The sequence below is a fragment of the Molossus molossus genome, unplaced genomic scaffold, assembly GCF_014108415.1.
Source record: "Molossus molossus isolate mMolMol1 unplaced genomic scaffold, mMolMol1.p scaffold_m16_p_15, whole genome shotgun sequence".
Classification (NCBI taxonomy): Eukaryota; Metazoa; Chordata; class Mammalia; order Chiroptera; family Molossidae; genus Molossus; species Molossus molossus.
This window is the reverse complement of record NW_023425350.1, coordinates 64,343,248-64,368,925: the sequence shown is the minus strand read 5'-3', so window position 1 is coordinate 64,368,925 and position 25,678 is coordinate 64,343,248. Positions and strand designations below refer to the sequence as shown.

Here is a 25,678-nt window from a genome sequence, read left to right as displayed (position 1 = left end):
ACAAGTCTTCAAATACATGTTTTGCCCCCCATTACCTTCTTGGCGTCTTATTTTGTAATTGGTGCTTAATGACAGGAGATAAGCTCCCATCCTTCCCTATTCTAAAGTACTCCCCAAAAGTTTTTGAAATGTGGTAGTTCTTACATTCCATTTTTGGCTTTAGCTTCTAAACAACTTATTGGAACGACTTCAAATTGATTAAAAATAATTCCCCAAGGATGGAAGCTATTGCAATGTGGATACCAGTTTCCAGTACTCACGGTGACACGCGCTGCCTCCGTGCCTTCCTCTCCTCCCAGGGGGCCCACTGGCCGAGGCTCCCCGGTGCCTGCCTCGCTGGCCTCTTCAGCTCCTGGGTGATTATGACGGAAGCCAGCTTCTCCAGACCTGTCACCTAGCTGTCTCGTTCTACCTGTGTGCCCACTTCATCATTTCCCGCTCCTGCGGAAGCATTCACCCACGTACACCAGTCCCAGGACCTGTTCCTCCTTGTCCGTCCTCACCGTCCAGGGCTCAGCTCACAGTGCACCTCTGTGAGCAGTCTTTGCCGGTTGCTCATGGCAGGCTTGCCCTAGTCATGCCGTCTCAGGTTGTTATTTTTTCCCCTATCATTCTATTCAGAACAATGTCTCCCATTTATGGAACACTTCTGCTTAGGGGGCACTCCTAGGCAGGCACAGTTCTTCACCCCATTTAAAGGATGAGAAAGGGACTCAGAAGGCTGTTCAGGTGGGAGAGATACCAGTGGTTGTTTCTCTCGGAGGCGTGGTGGCCCGGAGGGGATGTATTCCGAGTGTGTTGAGCTTGGATGTGTGGGACAAGCAGGCTGTGTCTGGTGGGCATGTGGACACACAGACCTGGTGGTCAGGCAGGAAAGGAGCACAGCGGGCTGGGCAGTGGAGGAGGCCTGCTGGGAGCTGGGCGCAGAGTACTAAAAGCAGGGCCCAGGGTCCAGGCTTCTCTGAAGGTGGGGGCTGCGTTTTGACAACCTTTGTGCGTTCCTACGATGACCCAAGACCACGAGCACAAGGCGATGCTGCAAGTGCCCCTCCGCTCCCAGAGGCCCTGAGTTGGCCTGGTTTCTGCGCAGGGAAGGGACAGAGGGGCTCTGTGGAAACGCACAGACTGTTTTCATCGTGGGGGTTTGGGAACAAATATGCTTTCTTTCTCCCTCTTGCCCCAGTTTGAATCCACACTCACCTGAAAAATCTGTTTCAGACTGTGCTCCGAGGGCATCGGGAGACACAGCATGCTGAAGTGCCGGATGAAGCGGGGGGTCACCGGGTTGCGGCCGCCGCCTGGAGGTGCACACGCTGACACAATCGTCACATCCTGTCCGGGGAGAAATCTTCGTGGGTCACCCAGCCACGGGAGAGATGAGACCTGCCTGTCCCAAGGGCAGGACTCGGACCGACGATTTCTGAGGACCGGCCCTTTGCCAGCATTGCACTAGGTTTTCCTGCACATTATCTGCCTTGATCTTCGCAGCAACCCGAGGAGGTCGCGACTGTTGTCCCCATTTTTAAGATAAAAAGAAAAATGAAGGCCCCGGATCCTTAAATCACTCAAAGTCACTCAGCTAACCCATCTGCCTTTTATAAATACTCCTATGTAAGCATTTAATCTTAACACATCGTAAGCATTTTTATCTTAAGTTAAAATAGAGTCATTAAACACATTCTACTGATAGTAGATTCTCACTATTTGTGGCAGTTCTGTTTCTGGGAAGCTGCCAGGGACACTGAACGCATGCACACTGAGCAACTGAAATACGCAGGCAGGTTTCTCCAAGCCTCTGGTCACATTTCCATTGACAGATCAACACACGACATTGCGCTGCCTCTGAACTGGCCTCCTCTCTAGCTCAGCCCTCCCCTGCAGCCAGGGAGTCCTTTCCGTAACATTTCCTTCAGGGGCTCCCATCACCTAGAGACAAACCCACATTTCTCATCATTGGAACCATGGCCCCTTGGCTGACTCCTGCATCTCCCGCCGCTTCGGTGCTCAGGGTCCACACCTCCGCGGTGTCCCACACTCCCTGCCTCTGGGGTGCAGATCGCTCCCTTTCCTTGCTTTGCTCTGCTCTGCCTACAAAACCCCGTTCTGACCTCGCCTCCTCTGGGAAAGCTTCTCTCGTCCTCAACCCAGCCCCCATCCCTGCCTCCCTCCGTTCATCACCTGCCTTACAAATACACGTCCGTCTACCCTCCAAAGCTGAGCCCTCTGGGAGGTGGCGCTGTCTCACTTGTCTCCTGAATGGAGCATGACGAGAACTCAACATGGGCTGATGAACTGAATTACGCATAAGAAACTCTGAAGCTACAGGCCACGGGCTAAGTCGTGTCTTTCTCTTCCTCCCCCTGGCCAATCACATGGAGAAGTCCTAATGGCCAGTATCTCAAAATATAACTGTATTTGGAGATAGGGTCTTCAAAGAGGTAATTAATTTAAAATGCAGTCATGAGAGTGGGCCCTAGTCCAAGATGACTAGTGTCCTTATAAGAAGGGGAGATATGAACACAGATGGATACACAGGGATGATTATGAGAAGACAGGGAGAAGACAGCCATCTGTAAGCCACCCCTGAAGACATCTTGATCTCGAACTGCCAGCCTCCAGAATTGTGAGAAAATACATTTGAGTTACTTTGTTATGGCAACTCGAGTGAACTAATAAACCAGTGATTTTCAATTGGTGTGCACTGCACACCAATGTTCACAACACGCAACACCTGACTATTTAGTCAGGGCACTGACCTCTTTTCCCTTAGACTGTCAAATATAAAATTGACAACAGCCAACACAAGTGTGAATGCCCTGTCTTAAACCATAAATATATAGGGCATATAATAGGGTTGCATCTTATTGGTCACGTTGCCTAATAAAGTTGCATCTGATTTGTTAATTCTTGGTAACAGAAATCCTTAGATAAAACCATAGACATCTGATTTTCTAAAAAAAAGTCACTTTGTAGCAAAAAGGGTAGGAAATTACTATTACTATTTTTTATTTTTTTTTGGTAAATCAATCAAACATGCCTATTTTTTTTTTTTTTGTCAGAGTCGCAAAAGTATAATTTTTGGTGTGTTACAGATTTCTAGTAATTAGTTTATGTGTGCCATAAGATAAAAAAGGTTGAAAATTGCTATAATATACCATATTTCCTTGCTGTTACAAAGTAAAATGCAAAATAATTTAAAACCTAAAGTAACCTGTATGTCTTTCCAAAAGAGTTTGTTTCTGTCATAAAATCCACCGAAATCTTGATACTGCCGAAGTAATTCAATCGGAGGCTGGGAGCCATAGCGATCCAGTTTGGGCATATTGATGTCGTCAACAAAAATCACAACACGTTTGTTTCCTGGGGCTCCTGGGGAATTCAGATGAATTTAAGAATGATGATTTGCTTTTGGAAATGTAAAACAAAGTTTAGGTCAGGCTTTGGACTCAACAACACCCTACCATGTAGGTTGTAACGAGCTCCGTTCTCTCAGGAGTGAGGAGGGCCCAGGCCGAGTCCTGCCTCGAGGAGGAGGGACCTCCCTCTGGCCCCATCCAGGCCCCTGCAGGGAGAGGTGGACCCAGCTGGGATGTCCACATTGTCATAGAGACCCTCACCCCCAGAGGTGCACAGTGATGCCAGCTCCCTAGTTCGGCCCGGCCTTTCTCATTCCCAGCCCCTCCCACTGTCTCAGGTGTGGCCTGAGCAGGGGGTGAGGAAGGTCATTTTCTTTTCACAGAAGGAAGCAGAACTCCAAAGCTTCTTCATATAAATGCCATCTCGCCACCCTCTACAGGGAAGACAGGGCCAGATATTCAAAACATCCTGTGCACAACTCTTTTGGAAGTTCCTCAAAGAGCTAGCTCCTGGAAGCCCATCACAAAGAGTGTGGACAGTCATTTAGTGCCAGCCAGAGAAGCAGGGACAATCCGTACAGAGGCCCCTCTAAACACCAGGTAGGGAGAAGACACAGGTCCTGGTCTTCTCCATCTCCTTCTCCCATCCCAACACACCAGAGCCTCCTGGAGGGAGGGCAGTAGGGTAAAACAGCAGCCATGTCCCTCTGCATCTGCAGAACCTTGAGCCACAAGCCCACCTTACAACAGAGGAGAGGAAGAGCTTTCAATTGGGTTTGGGATAGAAGCTTCGCATTGAACCAGCCTCAAAAGAACAAAGTGAGCAGAAAGTTATGCTAGTTATCCAAGCAGTTAATGGGGGGAGGGAGATGCCACAAGCCTGGTTGAAAGAGCTGACTGAAGAAAAAACTGAACAGTTTTATGCTTATTCTGCGCTGAGTTCAGAGAACTCAATGCACCAGGTCTAAAGAGGTTGTTTTGTTTGTCTGAAAGCAGAGCCTGAGAGGGGGAGAGCCATGGAAAGGCAGAGACTGAAGATGTGAGTTGAAGATAATGATAGAAGTAAACTACTCGCTTGTTAACAGATAATCGATAGCACAGAAAAGAACTCTGTTAACGAAATCACCTTTACAATTAAATGAAGCAAATAAAATATCCAACTGTAATTTTATTACATGCACTACTTTTGTGACTTATTAACTTAATTTGTGCGTGACAAATGAAAGTGATAATTCTTACCTAGAATATTTTTTCTCTTCCTTTCCAGTTTTGACTCAATGATCTCTTGAGTTCTTGCAGATGAAGTTTGAGCAGAAAAATTTAGATAAACAGGAACATAGCCAGCTGATTCTTGAATTTTATTTAGCAATCCTTTTGCAATGACAGACTTTAAATTTAAACAAATGTTAATGATTTCTCATTCAATATAACAATTTTCAATTGTCTTTATCAGTAATAATTTAGTGCAATGAGTAGGAATAGGATAAAAGGAGAGAGGTTAAAGCCAGGTCGAAATGTCTGTCTTTCTCTTCCTGGAGATTTCATTTAATTACATTTATTAGAGCCAAAGAAATATTCTAATAAGCTCTATCTCAGCAAAAAGTTTTTATTTTAGTTTCAAACCAATATCCAAGTCAGTTGACTAACAAGAATCACAAAAGGACCCAAATTTCTTTTAGAAATAATTCAGAGAGGAAACAGTGAACCTCTGTTTATGTGGACTTCCCTTAAAACCAAGACGACCAAACAGCATTCTCCCCTATACTCTACTTTTCCCAAACACCATCGCTATATGAGATAATAGGAAATAGGCAGGAGGGGATAGACTGGTCTTCATCAATAGTCTATTGGGGACACAAACTGCTTGGCCTGTTCCCAACATAACCTGTGTAGTAACAGCCCCAGAAATTCCAAGGGATGCAACATAAAAGCCCCCACCCAACATTGGTGTCTCTGGCTTATATAGTATTGACACCAAGGATTTATTCAGAGACTAGCAAACTTGGGAGTAATTCTGAGGGTCAATATAGAGTCAGCAAAGTGATATTCTTCCTAAAAAAAAATAATCAAAATTCAAAATAATTTTCCATGAGAAATAATGTGTTATTTATAGGGCTATAATTCTAAGTCCACAATACCCTCATTTTGGGAGAGACCTTGTTTGAGGAAGGTTTCCTACCTTGCCAACTCCAGTTGTCCCAGTAAATAATACCGAATGCTTGACTGCCAGTAGTTTTTCCATTAGATACCCAAACCGCACTGTGTCAGCTGTGGGGACAAGCATTTCAAAAAATGGAACATCTCGACTGTACTTGAAGTTGGGTACGATTCGTTCCCAGGGGTCCAGGCGTTTAGTGTCAAAGTCCACGTGAATGCTCCACAGATCGCCAGAACTGGGAAGCTAAAGTATCAAATTAAGCACCACTTTCAATAGGATGGACACACAGCAATCGAAATATTCATGCAGAAACAAAGGCAGTCATAGAACATGAATGGATTTGGATTTCTTTTTCTTTACAGAGAAGTAGTTGTTTCAGTATCAGAGTTTAATTCTTTAAACACAGTCGTGCAACAGAATTTGATATTTTGGTACTATTAAAATGATATTGTTTTAAAATTTTATTTTTGAACTTTTTGTGAACCTTGTATCCAATGATCTTGCTAATTTACTTATTCATTCTAATCATTTGTTTGTAGATTCTTTAGGGTTTTCTACTATTCAGTTGTTTCCTGCAAATAATGACATTTTTATTTCTTCCTTTTCAAAGTTTGTTCTATTTCTTTTTCTTGCCCTATTGCACTAGCTAGCATTTTTAGTATAGGGTTGACTCACCTTTCTATAGCCAATGAAACACTAAGTTGAGTGAAATTTTTTTCAAATTATTTTTTTCAAGTATATCCTTATCTCTTCATCCTCATTGCCTCTGTATAACTCAGTTTCTTATCATTTCTTTTCTGGGTTGTTAAAATGGCCTATTTTTTTTATTCCCTTGCCTTTAGTTCAGTCCTTACTCACCTCTATGCCAGTGTGATAGTGGCTATTTCATTATTAAAAACTGAATTGTGACTTTCAATTGATTTCATGACCAATTAACATATTATAACTCATAATTTTAAAAGACACTGGCCAGTTTGGCTTAGAGGTTAGAGCGTCAGCCTGCAGACCAAAGGATCATGGGTTTGATCCCAGTCAAGGGCACGTTCCTGGGCTGCAGGTTTGATCCCTGGCCCCTGTTGGGGTCGTGTGGGAGGCAACCAATCAATGTGCCTCTCTCACAGTGATGTTTCTGTTTCTCTCTCTCTCTCTCTCTCTTTCTCTCTCTCTCTCTCTCCCTCCCTCCCTCCCTTCCACTCTCTCTAAAATCAATGGAAAAATATTCTTAGGTGAGGATTAAAAATAATAAATAAAAAGAAGACACTGGCACAGAGGTGAGTAAGGACTGAACTAAAGGCAAGGGAATAAAAAAAAAAATAGGCCATTTTAACAACCCAGAAAAGAAATGATAAGAAACTGAGTTATACAGAGGCAATGAGGATGAAGAGATGAGGATATACTTGAAAAAAATAATTTGAAAAAAATTTCACTCAACTTAGTGTTTCATTGGCTATAGAAAGGTGAGTAAAGGAGGAGGAATCTATAACACTCATTTCTGGCTAGTACTGGAAGTCTGGAAGGCCATTAACTGAGACAAGGAATACAAATTCAACAGCCTACTCATTTGGGACTTTCAGACGAAAGGTATCTACCTTCTTATCTGGATCCCCTCCCATTATCCAAGTAGCATTATCACTGCCATGACAGGGGTTGGCACTGTCCTGCTAAACATCCAGTGGTCATAATTCATCAATAGCATCTCATTGCACCCAGTGGAAAAGTCAAAGTCCTTACAATGGCCCATAAGACCCTACATGTTTTGCTTCCCTGCTGTCTCTCTGACCTTATCTCTACACATCCCACGTGGTCATTCCACTCTGACCTCACCACCCTCCTTGATGTTTCTCAAAATTGCCAGGCAGTTACTTATCAAGTAAAGGCTTTTGGACTTGTTTCTCCTACTGCCTGGAATGCTTTTCCCCTAAATAATCACTAGCTCTTTGACTTCCTTTGGGACTCTGTACAAATATGATGTTATTAGCAAAGTTTTCCTGGCTACCATATATAAAATAGTTCTCCACTAATCTGCATTCCCACCAACAGTGCACAAGGGTTCCCTTTTCTCCACATCCTCACCAATACTTGCTGTTTGTTGATTTACTGATGACAGACATCCTGACAGGTGTGAGATGATATCTCATTGTTGTTTTAATCTGCATTTCTCTGATGATTAGTGACTATAGGTATCCTTTCATAATTCTATTGGCCATTTGTGTGTATTTTTGAGAAGTAAATATTCAGGTCCTTTGCCCATTTCTTAATTGGATTGTGTGATTTGTTTGTTTTTGGTGTTGAGCTTTATACATTTCTTATAAATTCGGGATATTGATGTGTAAGTGAATGTGTTCTCCCATCAATGGGTTGTTTTTACACAATGGAATACTATTCAGCTATAAAAAAGAAGGGATTCTTACCTTTGAGACAGCATGGATGGACCTGCAGACTATTATGCTAAGTGAAATAAACCAGTCCGAGAAAGACAAATATCATATGACTTCACTTATATGTGGAATCTAATGAACAAAATCAACTAACAAGTGGACACATTCTCAGTGATACAGAGAACAGACTGACAGTTGTCAGAGGGGAGAGTTTGGGGACTGAGTGAGAAGGGTGAAGAGATTAAGCCAAGAAAAAAAAGAAAGACTCATGGACACAGGCAACAGTACGGTGATGGCCAAAGAGAAGTGGGGTGTGAGGGGAGGTAGAAGAAGTTAAAAGGGGGATAAATGGTGATGGAAGGAGACTTGATTTGGAGTGGTAAACACACAATACAATATACAGATCATGTATTGTAGCATTATATACCTGACACCTGTATAATTTTATTAACCAATGTCACTCCAATAAATTCAATTAAAATTATGAATAAATAAATAGTTCCCCACTGCACCCTGGCACTCTCTAGCATCCTTACTCTGCCTCATTGCCAGCTGTTATATTGTATATTTGTCTATTTCTAAGTATTTACTATTTTGACTCCCCTCATATAAGTCTAGGGACTTTCGTTCTTTGCTTTAGCCACAGTAGTGAGAAAGTTGCCTACCATGTAATATGTTTTCAATAAATATTTTTTGACTAAATACTGAATAGTTGCTCCTCCTACCTATTGATGATCCCAGATCATTTCCCTTGACCCAGTGGGGTCTGTCTCTCTGTCTCAAATTCTCATTTTTCCTTAATTTGGTCCATCCAGCAAGGTTTCATATCTGATAGAAGGTCCTAATCTATAGGGCTCAGATTCTTAATGTAGAGAATCATTTTTCTCCTGGTAACTTTGTATTTTTATATGATTTAAAACTTACATAAAAGTTGAAGGAATAGTACAAAAAAATCTCATATATTCTTTATCTAGTTTAACTGATTGTTCACATTTTGCCCTATTTGCTTTAGTACTATCTTGCCCTTTATCTGTGAGAGTCAGTTGTATCTACTATTTCACCTTATCTTAAACAGTTGGGTATTCCCTAAAGAACAAGGATATTTTCTTACATAACCACAGTAAAATGATCAAAATCAGGAAGCTGAAGACTGATGTTATCTACTTTACACTTCATATTCAAATACTGCCAACAGTTCTAATAATGTCAGTTATAGCTATATTTTTTTCCAAGTCTACGATCCAATCCAGGACAATGTATTGCATTTAGTTATGTCTTTTTGGTCCTTTCGTCTGGAGAAGTTCCCCAGCGTTGTTTTACATATCAGACATTTTTGAAGAGTATAGTCTGGTTTATCACATAGAATGTTCATCTGTTTGGGTGTTCCAGGTATATCTTCATCAATAGATTCAGGCTATGCATTTTTGGAAGGAATACCTCAGAAGCAAGGGTGTATCTGTCTCAGTGTAGCTGTCAGGAGGCATAGGTTTGTCCTAATATTGATCATATTAAATGGATCACATAGGTGGTGTCTATAAGTTTTTTTTTTACTGCAATAATACTATTTTTCTCTTTGTAGTTAAGCAATGATGTATAGGAGATACTATGAAACTATGTAACTATCTTTTCTTATCAAACCTCCACCTACTAGTTTTAGTATACATTGACAATACTTGTCTACACCAATTACTACCAGAATAGTTGCAAAGTAATGACTTTCTGATTCTGTTTTCTCCTTTAGTTATATTCTACTGTAGGAAGAGCTCTTCCTTCTCCTCCACTTATTTATTTCTTCATGTGCATTTTTATCATCAGTATGGATGCACAGATTTTAATTTCATTCAAAGGCTTGTAATCCCATACTAACCTTGTTTATTTTGATGCACAAATCTTCCCAGATGCGGCCAGAAGGAGCCCCTTCAAATGGGCTCCTGTGTTCTTTTGACATGTCCCATCATTCTCTGAGCGGTTCTTTAGCATCTGACATAAGCAGATGCTCTAGTCTCACTTTGCACTTTCCCTGCCCCAGTCCTAGAATAAGCTGGTATTTTCACCAAGGAGCCTTGGTTCCCTTTTGGGGAGAACAGTCTTTAGAAATTAGCATACTGGGAATGCTCATTGCTGTTGAGGTGTCATCGCTTCCAGTTCTTTCCAGCACGCAGAAGTACAAAAGTTATGTGTGTGTGTGTGTGTGTACACACACACACATACATATGGAATCCATGAAAACCAGTGTCTCTGATTGCAATCCAATAACACAGGGTGCATTCTAATCTTTTTCTTTCCATATTTGTATATTCCTTCTCTAACAGTGGGAAACCTGTTTCTATGATCCTCCGTGTATTCACTCATTTGCTTGGTTTTAGAATATACGGAATGTAGTTTCAGAATTGCTAAACTATAACACTGCAAAGAATAAGTTTACTAACTGGAATTCAATATTCATTTATAGTATGGAATTTTATATAGTTTTACACCTTAATTTCTTCATATGGCCGGGAGAGGACTCCTTAAAAATTTAATACAATAAATGTTATCTATGGTTAAAAAAAAAAGTGAATAATTTTAGAAACTCTTTGAGTGAAGAATTTATATTTGCAGTAGAACTAAGGCTTTTAAGGTTTTAGTCTTAAAGTTCAGTTTTGATGGTTCAGAGCTAATATGTTAAAATTAAATTTATTTGGCCCTTACCCTCGCATCAGGATTGTCATCGAATTGTGTTCGAATAAATGTATCAAAAGAATCCCAGTAGTTTTCCATTAGATTTCCACCCAAAGACCACAAGTAACAGAATATAAACGTCTGACATAGTAATGTATTCAGTTTTGTTTGTTCCTGAAAGAACAAAGAGAAAGAATTTTAATATTTTAGATTAACATAAAAAAATCCTAAATGGCCAAGTTTTCTTTCATGTAGACTCATGCATTTAAAAAAGGGCACAGTGTATATATCTTATACTTCACTTAATGGTTCACAAAGTGATGTTTTATAGTAGTATATATTTAAATACTCTGATGAGAAAATACATGGCAAGGAAAGTCCAATAAAAAAAAAATCTCAAGGTTGTTTTTCAACTGGCTATAGTTAACTATTTATGTCTTTTTGAAGGCATTTAGGTAGCTGTTGACAGACACCCATTAAAAATACGTTGTAGACTGTAAGGGAATAAACATTGAATATAGGAGTAAACTATAGGCTCTCTGACATTCCTTCCAACTTTTAGATTCTATTAATATATTCACAGTCACTAGTCCCCTGGAAGATTAACTTGTAAATCAAACGATCATATTACAGAAAATTTGGAGTTGTTTATTTGCAAAGGAGCTATACAATAATCTTATTTTTCTAGCTCTATAGCAATAATAAAACCTTTCATACCATTGTCAAATGAAATCCTTCTTTCCCAATTAGCAAAGACTCCAATAAGCAACAGAGTGTGGTCACTTTGCTGATGTCCACTTGTGGGATCGCTTGGCTGCATTTTTTATTGACAAAATTTAAACCATCATCAACATAACGTTGGAAAAGGTTCAATATATATTCTTGGGTTTCCTCAGTCAGCTAAAAATAAAACAAACAATATTTTAGCAAGAGCAGATGAAGTATATAATTAAGTTCAGAATTGGGGTGGTTCACATCTCTATATGGTAATACATTTTGTGACTTTGAGACTAAAGGGCATAAATACAATGAGATATAAAATACATAATTTAAAAAACCTTCTATGACTTGAGACACATGGGCAGATTTTGGGTTGCTGATAATGTCTTACATCTTGATCTAGTAATGGGTACATAGGTGTTTGTTTTATAATCATCTGTTAAACTGTCAATATGCATTTCATGCAGTCTTCTATATTGATATCTCTCACAATTAAGAATGTGAAAAAGAACTACAAAAAATACATTTTAAAATATTTAGTAAAACACCAATACCTCCACGCACCGGTGAGGACGGGGAGAGATAAGAACACTCATTCACTGCTGGTGGGAATAGAAAGTGGTACAGCCACTTGGAAGACAGCCTGGCAGTTTCTTGCAAAGCTAAACATAGTTTCACCATATGATCCAGCAATCACAGTCATTTACCAAAATGAGTTGAAAAGTTAAGTCCACACAAAATCACATTTATAGGAATTTTTTTGGCTTTAATTTTCTTCCAGTTTTATTGAAAAATAATTAACATACTCCACTGTGTTAGTTTAAGGTGTACAGCATGACGATTAGATTTAGACTTACAGTTAACCCTTGAACAATATGAGGGATGTAGTACCAACACCCATGCAGCTGAAAATTCACAAATAACTTTTGACTGTGCAGTTGACCCTTTGCATCTGTGAATTCAACTAACTGTGGGTCAAACCTAGTGTTTTCAATCAGTGGCTGGGAATCTATGGCTGGGAATGAGAAAATACTGTTGCTGATCTGCATTTGGTTGAATCCCTCAGATGCAAAACTCACGGATAGAAAGGGCCGACCGTAGTCCGGCTGGTGTGGCTCAGTGGATCAAGCCCTCAACCCCGGCATGTGCCCTGACCGGGAATCGAACCGGGACCTCTCAGTCCATGGGTTGGCACTCAATCCACTGAGTCACACCAGCTGGGCTCTGTAGTCCTTTTTAATGCCCCAGCCTGTCCTGGAGGAGTCAAGGACGTGAGTTTTGCTTGTCCTCGAGAGGAACCGGTCTGGGGAGAAGCCAGGCTGCAGAGTAGGGAGGTACCACAGTGACTAGACAGACCAGCAGGCTGACGCAATAAACAACGAGGGCATATTCGGGGAGTATATAAACCTTTCTGGAGAACTCGCTCAATCAAGCACCACGAAGCCTTATGGTATTGCAGTGTGGGCACTCAAGGGAAGCGGGAGCCCCGACAAATTGAGACACTGAGGAATATCTGGTTGCACTCACTTTTTTAGAAATACCCTTCATCCAGGTTTTCACGTAAGGCATCCATTTCAGTTCCTCAGGGTCCACAAACACCATTCCACACCGACTGACCGTAGCCGGAGAGGCGACCTTGAGGTCTTGCACCTAAATTTGAAGAAAGGTGAACAGGAAACAGCTGATATGATATTTCCTGATTACTGCACCTTCCTGTTAATGAATCACATGCTCAGAGTTTAAGTTCACACCGAAAGGCTTTGTGTGGAAGACAGTGGGAGAGCTGTAAGGAATCAGAAGTGGGAAACGAACGTTAAGTGAAGCAAAACGTGAAAAACCCCCGTAAGTATGAGGATACTCCAGATGCTTAAGGGGAGGGACTAGGTATTTTTTTCCCTTCCCTTTCTCTTCCTTTCTATTTCATTCTTGTATCAATACCTAGTTTAATACCTAGCATACAGCAGGCATTTTATCAGTGAACACACTAGGGATGTTATCTTTTGTAATATTTTGTCACTGTAATTGGTTCACATTACTCTTTCAAACTCTCCATCGTATTCATCCCACACTGGGAGCATTCCTTCACTTTAAATACAGCAATTTTACCTTAGAAAGTACTTCAAATCATGCGAATTCATCTCTATGTAGTAAAACTTCCAAAGGCAAAGAGACAAATGCCGAGGAAGCCAGAATTTATTGTATTTCCTGTTTATAGAGAGACGGGAATGTCTGCGAGACTTTGGTTGTCAGGATGGAAAATACGTTAGAAAGGGACAACTTAATAAGTAGTTAATACATAAACAAACCACCATGGTGGGCCTTACAGGTAGTAAATGATATATCAGTGTGAGAAAAACAACGATGGCATGCCAGTCCCACAAACGATTTCTTTGCTCCACAGCATGGCACGTACATTTACCTCAAAAAGCATGTGGATTTCGGGTGTGAGTTTAATCCTCTCGCTGTTAGCCAGGCAGAGCATCTTGTTGTCATCCAACACTGTGTTCATGTTTTCGATCCAGAGAGCATCCACTGGCCCATCACTGATGATCCATTTATGGTCTTCGGACGTGTCATTCACGGCTGCTCGGACACTCAGAGCCATCAAACCGTCTTTCCACTCCAAGGTCACGCTGTTCACTTCACCGTATAACTCACCCATCGTAATGGATTTAGGATTAAGGACGTATGTTTTGACTGGTTGGTAAAAGGGATTGTCTACACCAAGCGTTTTCAAATTGCCTAAGGTTTCTGCAAGTATCCTGTAGATTGTGGTCTTGCCGCCTCCAGTTGGCCCGACTAACATAACCCCGTGCCTGACTAGCATCGTTTCGTAAAGCTGTATCACTTTTTTAACCATACATATCTCGGGCTGAAGATGTTGTCCATTCATGACATCTATAATTGTTGACTGCAATATACCATAATCGTGTTCTGGAATATGGACTCCGGGAAAAAGGTCAGATATGATTCCACTGAAATAACAAGAATAAAATCAATTAAGAACCACTGGTCATTGAGTTTTCCCCATCTCTGTTATAAGTAATTGATTAAATAGTAAAACGAATCTTATTTTCCTCATTGATCTTTTCTTCTAAACATACACAGTACTAGCAGATCCTATGTGTTATACCAGAATCTATCATTTCTCTGATATCATGTTTGATTTTGCTTATTTCTTGTACTATATATAGACCAATGTTCTTAAGTATACTGGGAGCTTTCAGAGGTAAGGAATATCTCTTATGGTTTTGTATTGTTCACAGTACATGGCATAGGACCAAGGTGATGAATCTATCAGTTTATTTATTTTTGGTTAATCCTCTCCTGAGAATATTTTTCCATTGATTTTTAGAGAGAGTGGAAGGTGGGGGAGGGGGAGGCAGGAGAGAGAAACATCAGTGTAAGAAAGACACACTGATTGGTTGCCTCCCACATGTGCCCCCGTTGGGGCCAGGGATCACACCTGCAACCCAGGTACATGCCATAGACTGAGAATAGAACCTGAGACCCATCAGTTCGAGGGTTGGGACTCTAACCACCGAGCACACCAGTAAGGGCTATTAGTTTATTTTTAATACCATATTTCTAACTCAACTTTTCCCAAATGCATTTATGTGTGCTTATAATAGTATGTAGATGCTCAGAAAAATTAGTTGGAAATAAAAATAGAAAACTAGCACTGGGTAAAAAAGGGAGTGAAGGAAAATTGACTTTCTGTGGGACACAGTTAATGTGGGGTGCTTCTATGGGAAAAAGAAAGTTAAATCCCTACCTCACACTGTACACACACATGCATTTGAAATACAGTAAAGACCTTCATATAAAATGACAGCAAAGGTACTAGATGAAAATATAAGAGATGAATTTTGTACCACTGTGGTAAGATCTAAGACAATAAATCTACAACTGTAAAAAATGTTGATAAAGTGAAAAATAAGAACAAGTAAAAAGCAATCTTCTGTGAGATAAAAGGCTTTATATACAAACTTAAAGAATGAATGATGGAGCAATAGTTCCATTTTTTATACCAGATAGAATGTATGAGCTCCTACAAATCAATAAGTAAAAAAGCAAAATACTTTTATTTATTTATTTATTTTTTAATGAATTTTTATTTATTTTTTTGTTACAGATATTTTACCTTTTTACCCCATTGGCACCCCCCACCCCACCCCACCTCCCCGAAAAATACTTTTAGAATAACAAATATACATGACTCATGAACACAAGAAATGACACTAATTAAAGAAATGTACGCATTAAGGACTTTTGGTCTCTCTTTAAAACTTTTAAAGGGAAATGGGCATTTTCTTTTTTTTTTATCCTCACCTGAGGACATTTTTTGATATTTTGTTCAGATAGAGTGGGGGGGGGAGAGAGAGAGAGATAAACATCGATGTGAAAGGGACACATAGAGTAGTTGCCACCCACAGGACCCAACCAAGGCCGGGAACGAACTGCAACCGAGGTATGTGCCCTTAGCAGGAACCGAACCCGGGTCTCTCTGGACCGCAGGCAGATGCTCTAACTGCTGAGCCAAACCAGCCAGGGCAAAATGGGTATTTTCATAAAACTATTTATATAAATGTAAAATGTCTTTGGAGGACATTGTGATAGACTGTCTAAATTAAAAATGCCCATTACTCTATGACCTAGCAAATTTAATTCCTGGGATCTCAATAATAGAAATATCATAAGTGTGCAAAAGTAAATGTATAGACATTTTCATTATTGTATCCTATCAAAAGGGGGCAGTCATGTTCTGGGAAACGGGCACTGACAGAAGACAAAGCAAAGGGAATCCCAGTATAGTCACACATGGATGTCCCTGGACAACAGATGTGCACCAGGGGTCACGGGTAACCAGTCCAGATGAGAGAGAACAGAGGGCTCCAAAGTGGAAAATTCAATAGAGTCTTCTTTTTTTCCCCCATTTATCTTTAGATAGAGTGGGAGGGAGAGAGAGAGGAAGAGAGAGAGAAACATCAATGTGAAAGAGACACATCAACTGGCTGCCACCCACAGGACCCCAACCAGGGCCGGGGACAAACTGCAATTGAGGTACATGCCCTTAGCAAGAACCAGGCCTCTCTGGTCCGTGGGTTGATGCTCTAACTGCTGAGCCAAACCAGCCAGGGCTCAATAGAGTCTTTTGTTTAATTGAATGGTTTTTTGTTTGTTTGTTTGCTTGCTTGTTTTTTAGGGAGATTTACACTCTGGCAGAATTTGGAGACAAATGAATGATAAGACTTGTAGAAAAGTAGGTAAAAATAAAAAAATGAGAACTAAGATAACAAATGTAGAGAAAATAAGAAACTAGATAATTTGCTAGATAGTGTGGCTCAGTGGTTGAGCATCAACCCATGCACCAAGAGGTTACCGGTTTGATTCCTGGTCAGGGCACATGTCTGGCCTTCAGCCTCGATCCCCAGCAGGGGGTGTGCAGAAGGCAGCTGATTGATGTTTCTATCTCTCTCTCCCTCCCCCTCTAAAGTCAGTAGAAACATTTTAAAAAAAGCTCGATAATTTAATAAAGGAAATATCACTCAACTGTGGATAATGTTTATGTAGCTGTGATAAATGACCGAAATTCTAGATATTTTGCTCAAGTTATAGTACACTGTGACGATACAGAGAGGGAGGGTAGAGGGGAAGAGTAGCTTGTGCATAAGAGATCATATCTAAAACTAAAAAAATCAAGAAATGACAGAAACATGCCACTAAAAAACAGGGAGGGAAATAGCAAAATAAATGAATCAATCAATGGAAAAATGATTTGCCTTTGGGAAGTTGGTGAAGGGCAGGGAACTTATTTTTCATGAGACTAATTTATGACTTTATTTTATTTTATTTTTTAGGTACAGTGAACTTTATTGATGGTACATGACAAAGTATGGCTCCCTAAGCCCCTCCCCTTCTTCAGGGGATCTGGGATGGAAACTAGAGGCCAGGAGATCTCAGTGTGTTGAGGGATCAGTTTGGGACAAGGACTCCCCAGCAGCTGAGGGCCTCTCTTCTCTGGGGTTGGTGGTCCAAGGGGCTCTTACTCCGTAGAGGCCACGTGGACCATGAGGTGCACCACCCTGTTGCTGTAGCCGAATTCATTGTCATACCAGGAAACAAGCTTGACAAAGTGGTCACTGAGGGCAATGCCAGCCCCAGCATCGAAGGTGGAGGAGTGGGTGTCACTGTTAAAGTCGCAGGAGACAACCTGGTCCTCAGTATAGCCCAGGATGCCCTTGAAGGGGCCCTCTGATGCCTGCTTCACTGCCTTCTTGATATCATCATATTTGGCAGCTTTCTCCAGGCGGCAGGTCAGATCCATAACAGACACATTGGGGGTGGAGACACGGAAGGCCATGCCAGTTACCTTCCCGTTCAGCTCAGGGATGACCTTGCCCACAGCCTTGGAAGTGCCAATAGAAGCAGGGATAATGTTCTGGGCAGCTCCTCGGCCATCACACCACAGCTTCCCAGAGGGGCCATCCACGGTCTTCTGGGTGGCAGTGATGGTGTGGACTGTGGTCATGAGTCCTTCCATGATGCCAAAGTTGTCATGGATGACCTTGGCCAGGGGGGCCAAGCAGTTGGTGGTGCAAGAGGCATTGCTGACAATCTTGAGGGAGTTGTCATATTTGTCATGGTTCACGCCCATCACAAACATGGGGGCATCCGCAGAAGGGGCAGAGATGATGACCCTCTTGCCTCCACCCTTCAAGTGAGCCCCAACCTTCTCCAGGGTAGTGAAGACACCGGTGGGCTCCACAACATACTCAGCACCAGCATCACCCCATTTGATGCTGGTGGGATCTCGCTCCTGAAAGATGGAGATGAACTTTCCACTGATGACAAGCTTCCCGTTCTCAGCCTTGACTGTGCCTTTGAATTTGCCATGAGTAGAATCATACTGGAACATGTAGACCATGTAGTTGAGGTCAATAAAGGGGTCATTGATGGCGACAATATCTACTTTGCCAGAGTAAAAACAGCCCTGGTGACCAGGCGCCCAATACGGCCAAATCCGGTCACTCCGACCTTCACCATTGTCTCAGGGCTGAGGCTGGCGCTGCGCAGGAAGATGCGGCTGTCTGACGAATTAGAGGAGCAGGGAGCCGACATTATTTTATTTTTAAAACTACTACATTTGTCCAGCCAGTGTGGCTCAGTGGTTGAGCGCTGACCCAGGCACCAAGAGGTCGCCAGTATGATTCCTGGGGAGCATCAATGTTCTCTCTCATGGATGTTTCTATCTTGTTCTCCCTCTCCCTTCCTCTCTCTCTAAAATCAATAACCAAAAAAAAATTAAAAAATGGAACTACTACATGTATGTCTTAGATAAACATAAAACTAAATAACAAAAGTAGAAATACCTAGATAAAGGCAATCGCATTTATGTGAAGCCCAAATCTGATTGGGGGGGAGGGTAGGAAAATGTCTTAGATCAGGAACCTAGAACCAAATGCTAATTTGTATAAATCACAGCCTAATCATCAATATTTTGAGAAAAACCCCACAAATAATTGGATGGCTGCTAAAATTTTAGTGCCTTTATTTTAAACTAGTATTTTTAAAACTGTGGTTAGGATCTGTAGAAAAGATGAAAAAGTTATTCCCTTGTTGGAGACAGACATGCTTGCAGAAACGACTATCCTTGACCTCCACACAGCAGCTACGCTTCATTCTGTGACATCTGGAAACTTACCTGAATAGAACAGCGTCATCTGTTAGGAACTTCGGCAAGTTGGAGTCTCGTAAAGCTCTTATCAACACCACATCTTCACTTAGGTCTGGGTTCTCTCTTTTTAAAGACCTAAATTTAAAAGAATAATTCAGAGGACACTGTGAGAACATAATATTGAATGTGATTTTTGAAACCCATGGGTCAGGACTCCCCATGCAGAACGCTGGGGGGGGGGGGGGGTGCCCTGCTGCTGGAAGGCGGGGTACTGTTCCCTTCACCCGGAGCCTCTATCTCCATCCGAGCACGCACAGGAGTCAGGTACTGGCTATATAGCCTTGAGGAGAATGACAAAGACATTTTCTCAATCTTCCACCTCAATCCTCCCTGAATTTACATGCATCCCTGGATGCATCACGGTGATGAATGTCCTTGTGACTTTTTTTTTTTAAATCTCAGCCCAGAACACCCTGCTTTGCTCTTATGCTGGCTCTTCTTTCCCCTTCAGAACCCACCCCAATTACTCCCTCTTCTAGAAAGTTCCTCCATCCCTCACGGCAAACCTTGGGCACAGCCCTATGGTTGCCCTCACTACATCATATCCTCGACGACTGCTCATTTGTCTGTCTCGCCCACCAGGCTGGAGCTGTGGTCTTTGAGTTCAAGTGTATCTGAACTCCTTAGTATTCCGTCTTCTTGAGTGGCAATCCTGTGAAGAGGAGAAATACTGTACTGGGAGGCTCAAAGAAAGAACAGAGGGCAGAGATATTTGTGCAAGACCCAGGGATACAAGAGCCAGGCGGCAAGGGCCCTGGATGTGCAGAGCCCAGACCAGCAAGTCGTAGCCTGAGAGGAAGGACTAGAGAGGAGACATTTTCTCAGAGACTCTGGACAAGCTGGGGATTCCAGAGGCAGGAGTTTCAAGAAGATACAAAGGAAGAAGTTGGGGCCTGAGAAGAGAAAAAACCTCATGCTTTATTGGAAACTAGAAAGTGGCTCTGCCATGGACCATGCTGTAAGGACAGAGGTGAAGTCCTGGACAAAAGCTTGGATGGAAGATAGAATGATATAACTGAAGTTCTCCGAACGCATCAGGCTTTGTCAGGTGCCACGTGTGATTTAATCGCTGTATATGCATCACACACTGTATTCCTCTTACGCCTCGTCCTCGATCTTATGCTGGTGAAAGCTTCTGTACACCAACACCCAATGTATGTGACAAGTTCAGGGGAAATGAAAGTCGGCCAAAGCCTAGTCTGGTTCAGGTTAGGTCTGGGGCCAACCAGGCTGGGCTCGCAGTGAAGAACTGCTGGGATGAGGAGAGATGCCCCATTTCACTGTGGAATGGGGGTGTCAAGACAAGAATGACAACAGCAGCAGCAGCTAACATTTATGAATCACTTCTTGTGTCACTTGAAGAGCTGTTAGTGAGTTGCCCACTTTGCGCATTTGATTGCACATTTTGACATTTCACGGTTGGCCGCCCTGGTTTCTTACCCGGCCATGACCAGCACAGACTTCACGGCTCTCATGCCGAAGTCGTAGTGATCTTGCTGAGAGAGCTGCTCGCTGCACAGCTTATACATCTGAGTCATTTTTCTTGCCAATACTTTACTGGACTCAAATCCTTCAGAATATAGAATTACCTAGAAAAAGTAAAATGCAAGGCTTATTATATTCTATTGACAAAAATATATTAGCGGAATACCAATGTATCCCAAATCGAAGTTAGGCATTACAGCTCTCTGAATTATGTTATTTAACAAAGAAATGGGAAGATGGAAGGGAATGATTTTCTGTGCCACAAGAGGATGGAAGGTGGGATATTATATGGGGAGGCTTGAGCACTGAATCTGCTTTTTTTCTATAAATGGAGATGTGGCCTTAGTGACATTTGATTGCAACAGTGGAGAGCCCAGTGCTTGAAATGTTCACGTCATGGAGGCTGGATGGTGTTATAAGGTCAGAGTACAAAAGCAAGATTGAACTACTTACATCTGACAATGTAGGCGCCCCGGGGGTCAAGGGAAGCTATGCAAAGATTTGCAGCCTCACCCCTGCCCCAGGAGGCTACCTTGCGTCAGATTAGCTGCTGCATCCGTGGTTAATAAATAAAAAATAATAGTGGAGGCGGTGTGGACCCTTCCTCCGATCCATAATCTACTCGAATCACTGCCGTTGGCCTCGGAGTTCAGATTTGAAATGATGCAGAGATTTCCTGTTGGGTCTGTTTTGTTTGCTCTCCCACTACCTATTAGCACAGAGCTCTGCGCGCTGCAGGCGATTAAGAATATTTACTGATGACAGACCCTGACATTCAGTCTGCAGCAACAATAGGAATGGCACTCAGTAGACTGGAATTTTAAATTTCTTCAGTTAATTACTGAGTAATGTAACACCAGGATGAAACATGAGATGTGATCAAAATGTTGGACTGAGTTCTAAACCCGGTTGTCCTCCTACCAGCACAGAGGCTCTAGAGTAAAGACACCGCCTGCCACCCCCAGTGACCTCAGGAGCTGCTGGGGGAACCACAAAATGATGTAAGCATTATACGATAAAAGCTGTAATTTTTCTGATGCTAGGATTCAACATGGTTTATTCTATTCTCAGGTAATTACTTTTACCTCATATAAAGGAATATTTTAAATTAGCTGTTACCAAAGGGAATCATCAGTCATAGGAGTAATGTGTGCTTTCTGGGACATGCCATTCTGAAAGGGGTAGAGGTCCTTGTCGTGACAGGTAGCGCTGAGCACAGGGGCCTTCTAGAGTCATGAAAATGTCCTATACTTTAGTTTTAATGGCCACACAGGTGAATCCATGTGTAAGTACTCCATGAGTTGTACTCCTATAAGCTGTGCACTTTGCTATATATAAATCACCCCTCTGTACAAAGTGCCAAGAAAAATCACATTGGTTCTTAGCTAGTATGAAGAAACAAATCAGTTTAAATAGAAAGAGTCCTAGATAGACATAGAAAGAACGAATAAATATAAATACGGTATTAATGATGACTATTTCTTACTAAGCTGATTCAGACTTACAAATCAATCCCCACCCTCCATCACAGTGATCAGCATTGCTGTAACTCAACATCCTGGACTCTAATTCAAAACAGTGCACAAAGAGAAGTGAGATAAACAGTATTTTTAGAATGAATCCAGACCTTTTAATTTCTAGAGATGAACTCATAAACCCCAATGAATTGTCCAATTAAACTCATTGGCCCTGGCCAGTTTGGCTCAGCGGTTGGAGCATCGGTCTGCGGTACAGAGAGACCCGGGTTCGGTTCCCGCTAAGGGTACGTACCTCGGTTGTAGTTTGTCCCCGGCCCTGGTTGGTCGTGCGGGTGGCAGCCACTCGATGTGTCCCTTCACATCGATGTTTCTCTCTCTCTCTCTCTCCCTCCCGCTCTATCTGAACAAAAAATGGAAAAATGTCCTCGGGTGAGGATTAAAAAACAACAACAACAAAACAAAACAAAAAAAACTCATTGATTCATTCTAGTTTTAAGGACCTACTATATTCCAGATAAAATTCTAGGCATAAGGGATATAGCATTTATGCACACACACAGAGAGGGAAAGAGAGAGAGAGAACAAAACATTCTAAGTGATAGCAATCATATCTACTCTATGAGCAAATAATGAGGTACAACCTTGTGCATTGCCAGGGTGCATTCATAAAGGAGACTTTCTAATTCAGTAGAATCCAGTGGTAAATAAAAGAAACAAGCTTAAATGTTTCCTGCTTTCTGCAGTGAAGCTCACCTCTGCAATCAAGGCATAGTTTGGAACCATCATTGCAAAAGGTCTAAACAGGGCTTTCAAGTTATCTGGCAATTCGGTTCTGCCCGCATATCCAGGATTCATGGTGATGAAGGCTGCACAAGTCATAACCAACTTGATTTCCCGCCCCTCAAACATGAACCTAGAGAGCTGTTTGAAGGAAAGAGAAAGTATAAGTTAACACTTCTCCATGATAAACACTGGAGTCAAAATTTGTGTAATGCAGCATTCACACAAAGTTATCTGAACACTACTGTTGGACAACAGGGAACATTTCTCTTCCGATTCTGTCCTACCCAGCCTCAATCTCTTCTTGCCCAATTGTGTCTTCCTGCCAGCCCAGTCCTGCAATCCTCTAGGGCCTCAACATCTTTTGCTGAGCCTACTCAATTCAACTTAGTCTTAATAGCCACTAACCCTCCCCACCTGCACTTTCTGGTGCTCCTCAAGAAATTCTAATGTGATCTTAGTCCTTGGGTGATTGAGGCCCAGCTGTTAGTGTCCATAGAATTACCCCTTCACTTCTATTCAATAGCAAACACCTGTTGCGCATCTGTTGCAGGTGAGGCAATGGGTTAGGCATGGATGTAGAGAGCTGAAGGAGACTCATTCCTGAGCCCTCTAGCAGCACCTGGGCTTGCTGAGTCAGCCTGGAAACCATGACTGTGCTGTGCAATCAGAACTAAAGTGGAGATGTGTGCAAAGCCCACAGGAAGGGCAGGAGAACTGAGGAATGAGAAGCGACATTTCACATAGAAAACCAGGGGCAGCTGTTCCAGTCAAAGAAGGCAGAGACAAAAAACTACACTGCGTGTTCAGCAAATGATCAGCTATTACTCGGCTCAGGGGTAGAGGTCTAGGAAGAAAGTGTGAGCAGGCCAAGGCCTGAGCAACAGGAATCTTGCATGCTAGGCTAGGAATTTAGATTTTGTCCTGTGGGTGGGGAAGCAGAGAAGCATTTTGAGCAGAGTGATAGGGTCAAAGATGGCAGTGAAGAGATTGGACAAGGGGTCCAGTAAGGAAGGATGTTATTGGGAAGATGATGAGAGCCAGAATTATGGGGTTATCACTGGGGACAAAAGGCATCCAGCAGATAAAATTAAATGGACTTGGTGATTGATGGCTTAGATTTTGGGGTTGATAGTAATGGGGAAAATCCAAGATGAATTCCAGATCTAGCTGGGCCACTGGATGAGGCACAATTAAGAACAAAAAGAATACAGGGAAGATGGGGATGGGATTGGGAGATATCATGTCCTGGAGCAGAACATGCTGGATGGTACAACTGAAGACCAGTCCTGCTGCCACTGTCTGCTGTTTGTTATTCAAAGCTGCAAATTTCTGTGCTTCTGCTTCTTCATCTATTCCAGGGATACATCTCATTCCAACGATCTCATCTGGCCACCGGCAAAAATGAGGATGAGATCGGTTAGTCTCAGACGTCCTCCCACCTTTCTGGGGCCTCACATGGTTGCTCTCCAGTTGGCAAGCCTTCGATTCTTCCTCCATTCTCTTTGGTCCTTTCTCCCCCTCTCCCCCCATACCCTGCTCTCAGCTCACTGCTCAGCAAGGTGATAATGACTTATGAGTTTTGCTATATCTGGAGGCCTCTGCATTCAATACAGGCCGCCTCAGAGGATCTGGGAGGCAGGAGAGTGAGCAGCTGAAAGAATGCAGACTTTAGGGTCACACAGATTTAGGTCTACGGTGTTCCCAGAAATGTTTTTAAATGTCTTTCCTTTTCACTTGCAAGTAACCTTGGGAAAATGTCACTTACTTCCTATAGGTTTGGTGTGAAGGTAAAATACGTGTCAAGTATGACAACTTCTACAATTTAGCAGCTCATTAAATCCAATTTCTGCTTTCTTTTTGCTTGTTCTATAATTTGCTTTTTTTGCAGAGGTGATCATCAAAATATTTAACATGTCTTTAGCAGGGCACCTTCCAATGCGAAGGGCCCCATCCCTGGAGCTGGAATTGCATTCAGAGCCCCCTTGCTATGTCAGCATGAATCCTATGGCTGGATTCCGAGAGTTCAGGGGCTCTTCAGGAAGGGGCCAACTTAGTGTTGAGGGACCTTTGAGGGACTTGGGCAGTGGCTATTTAAATATGAAATAACTGGCAGGGCTGTCTGGCTAATACAGTCTGAACATCAGTCTCCCTTTGCTGATCTTACGACCATATCTCAGAAGGTCAACACAGAGTGCTAGGGAACTCGGTCCATACTTCACGCAATGAGCTTCCCATTATAAGCCTATAAGCCTCTTCTCGAGGAACATGCTATGGGCCACACTCCTTGGCTTCTCTTGTCCCGTGGATTCCGGGAGCCGAGTCCCCCTGAATCCCCCAGGTCCCCTCTCCCATTCTTCTCCCAGCACGAGGCTGAGCCTCGGGGCCAGTATGAAGGCAGTGGAGCCCAGGAGAAGCAGCAGAGACCTAGCAGACACATAAATGTGAAAGGCAAGAACAAGAAAAGCGAGGAAGAAAGTAGGAGGGGGGTGTGTGTGTGTGTGTGTTGTGGGAAGAACAGAGTTCCACGAAGGCAGGAACTGAGCTTTCCCAACTCTGCGCCCCCAGGTCCCAGCACCCTGTCTGGCCTATAGTTGTTTCTGTGTTGCCCGGACGACTGATGAGCTCTCTCAACTAAGTCGTGTTGCTGTGGTACTTAGCAATTACACGGGACACGTGTAATAGGCAGGCTGACGTTAGCACTGTCCTTCCTAAAATGCAACAGCGTGTCCGTTCATTACCAACTGAACACATGCTCGCTCCTAGCCCGCTGCCCGCTGCCTTACTTTTGCAGCTTTGGCGTTCCTAATGGTAATGAGTTGCTGTGCGATGACCGACAGAACCTCGATGTCGATTCGGTTAAATTCATCGAAGCAGCACCAGGCCCCCGACTGTGCCAGGCCGCTGAAGAAGCGCCCCATCAT

General features: G+C 42.5%; 1 protein-coding gene and 1 pseudogene across 1 annotated transcript in view; both read right to left on the bottom strand.

Moving 5' to 3' along the window:
* DNAH6 (dynein axonemal heavy chain 6) overlaps nt 1–25,678 on the bottom strand; it is a 237,689-nt gene that overhangs the window by 103,019 nt on the left and 108,992 nt on the right. The window contains exons 31-42 of the mRNA XM_036262769.1: nt 25,541–25,678; nt 22,728–22,895; nt 20,452–20,600; nt 18,979–19,086; nt 13,693–14,248; nt 12,801–12,923; nt 11,271–11,453; nt 10,584–10,727; nt 5,536–5,757; nt 4,596–4,743; nt 3,212–3,369; nt 1,201–1,332 (exon numbers count right to left, since the gene is read on the bottom strand). Of these exons, the coding sequence (XP_036118662.1) occupies nt 1,201–1,332; nt 3,212–3,369; nt 4,596–4,743; nt 5,536–5,757; nt 10,584–10,727; nt 11,271–11,453; nt 12,801–12,923; nt 13,693–14,248; nt 18,979–19,086; nt 20,452–20,600; nt 22,728–22,895; nt 25,541–25,678 (2,229 nt within the window). The remainder of the gene's footprint in view (nt 1–1,200; nt 1,333–3,211; nt 3,370–4,595; nt 4,744–5,535; nt 5,758–10,583; nt 10,728–11,270; nt 11,454–12,800; nt 12,924–13,692; nt 14,249–18,978; nt 19,087–20,451; nt 20,601–22,727; nt 22,896–25,540) is intronic.
* LOC118630727 lies at nt 17,320–18,320 on the bottom strand (annotated as a pseudogene).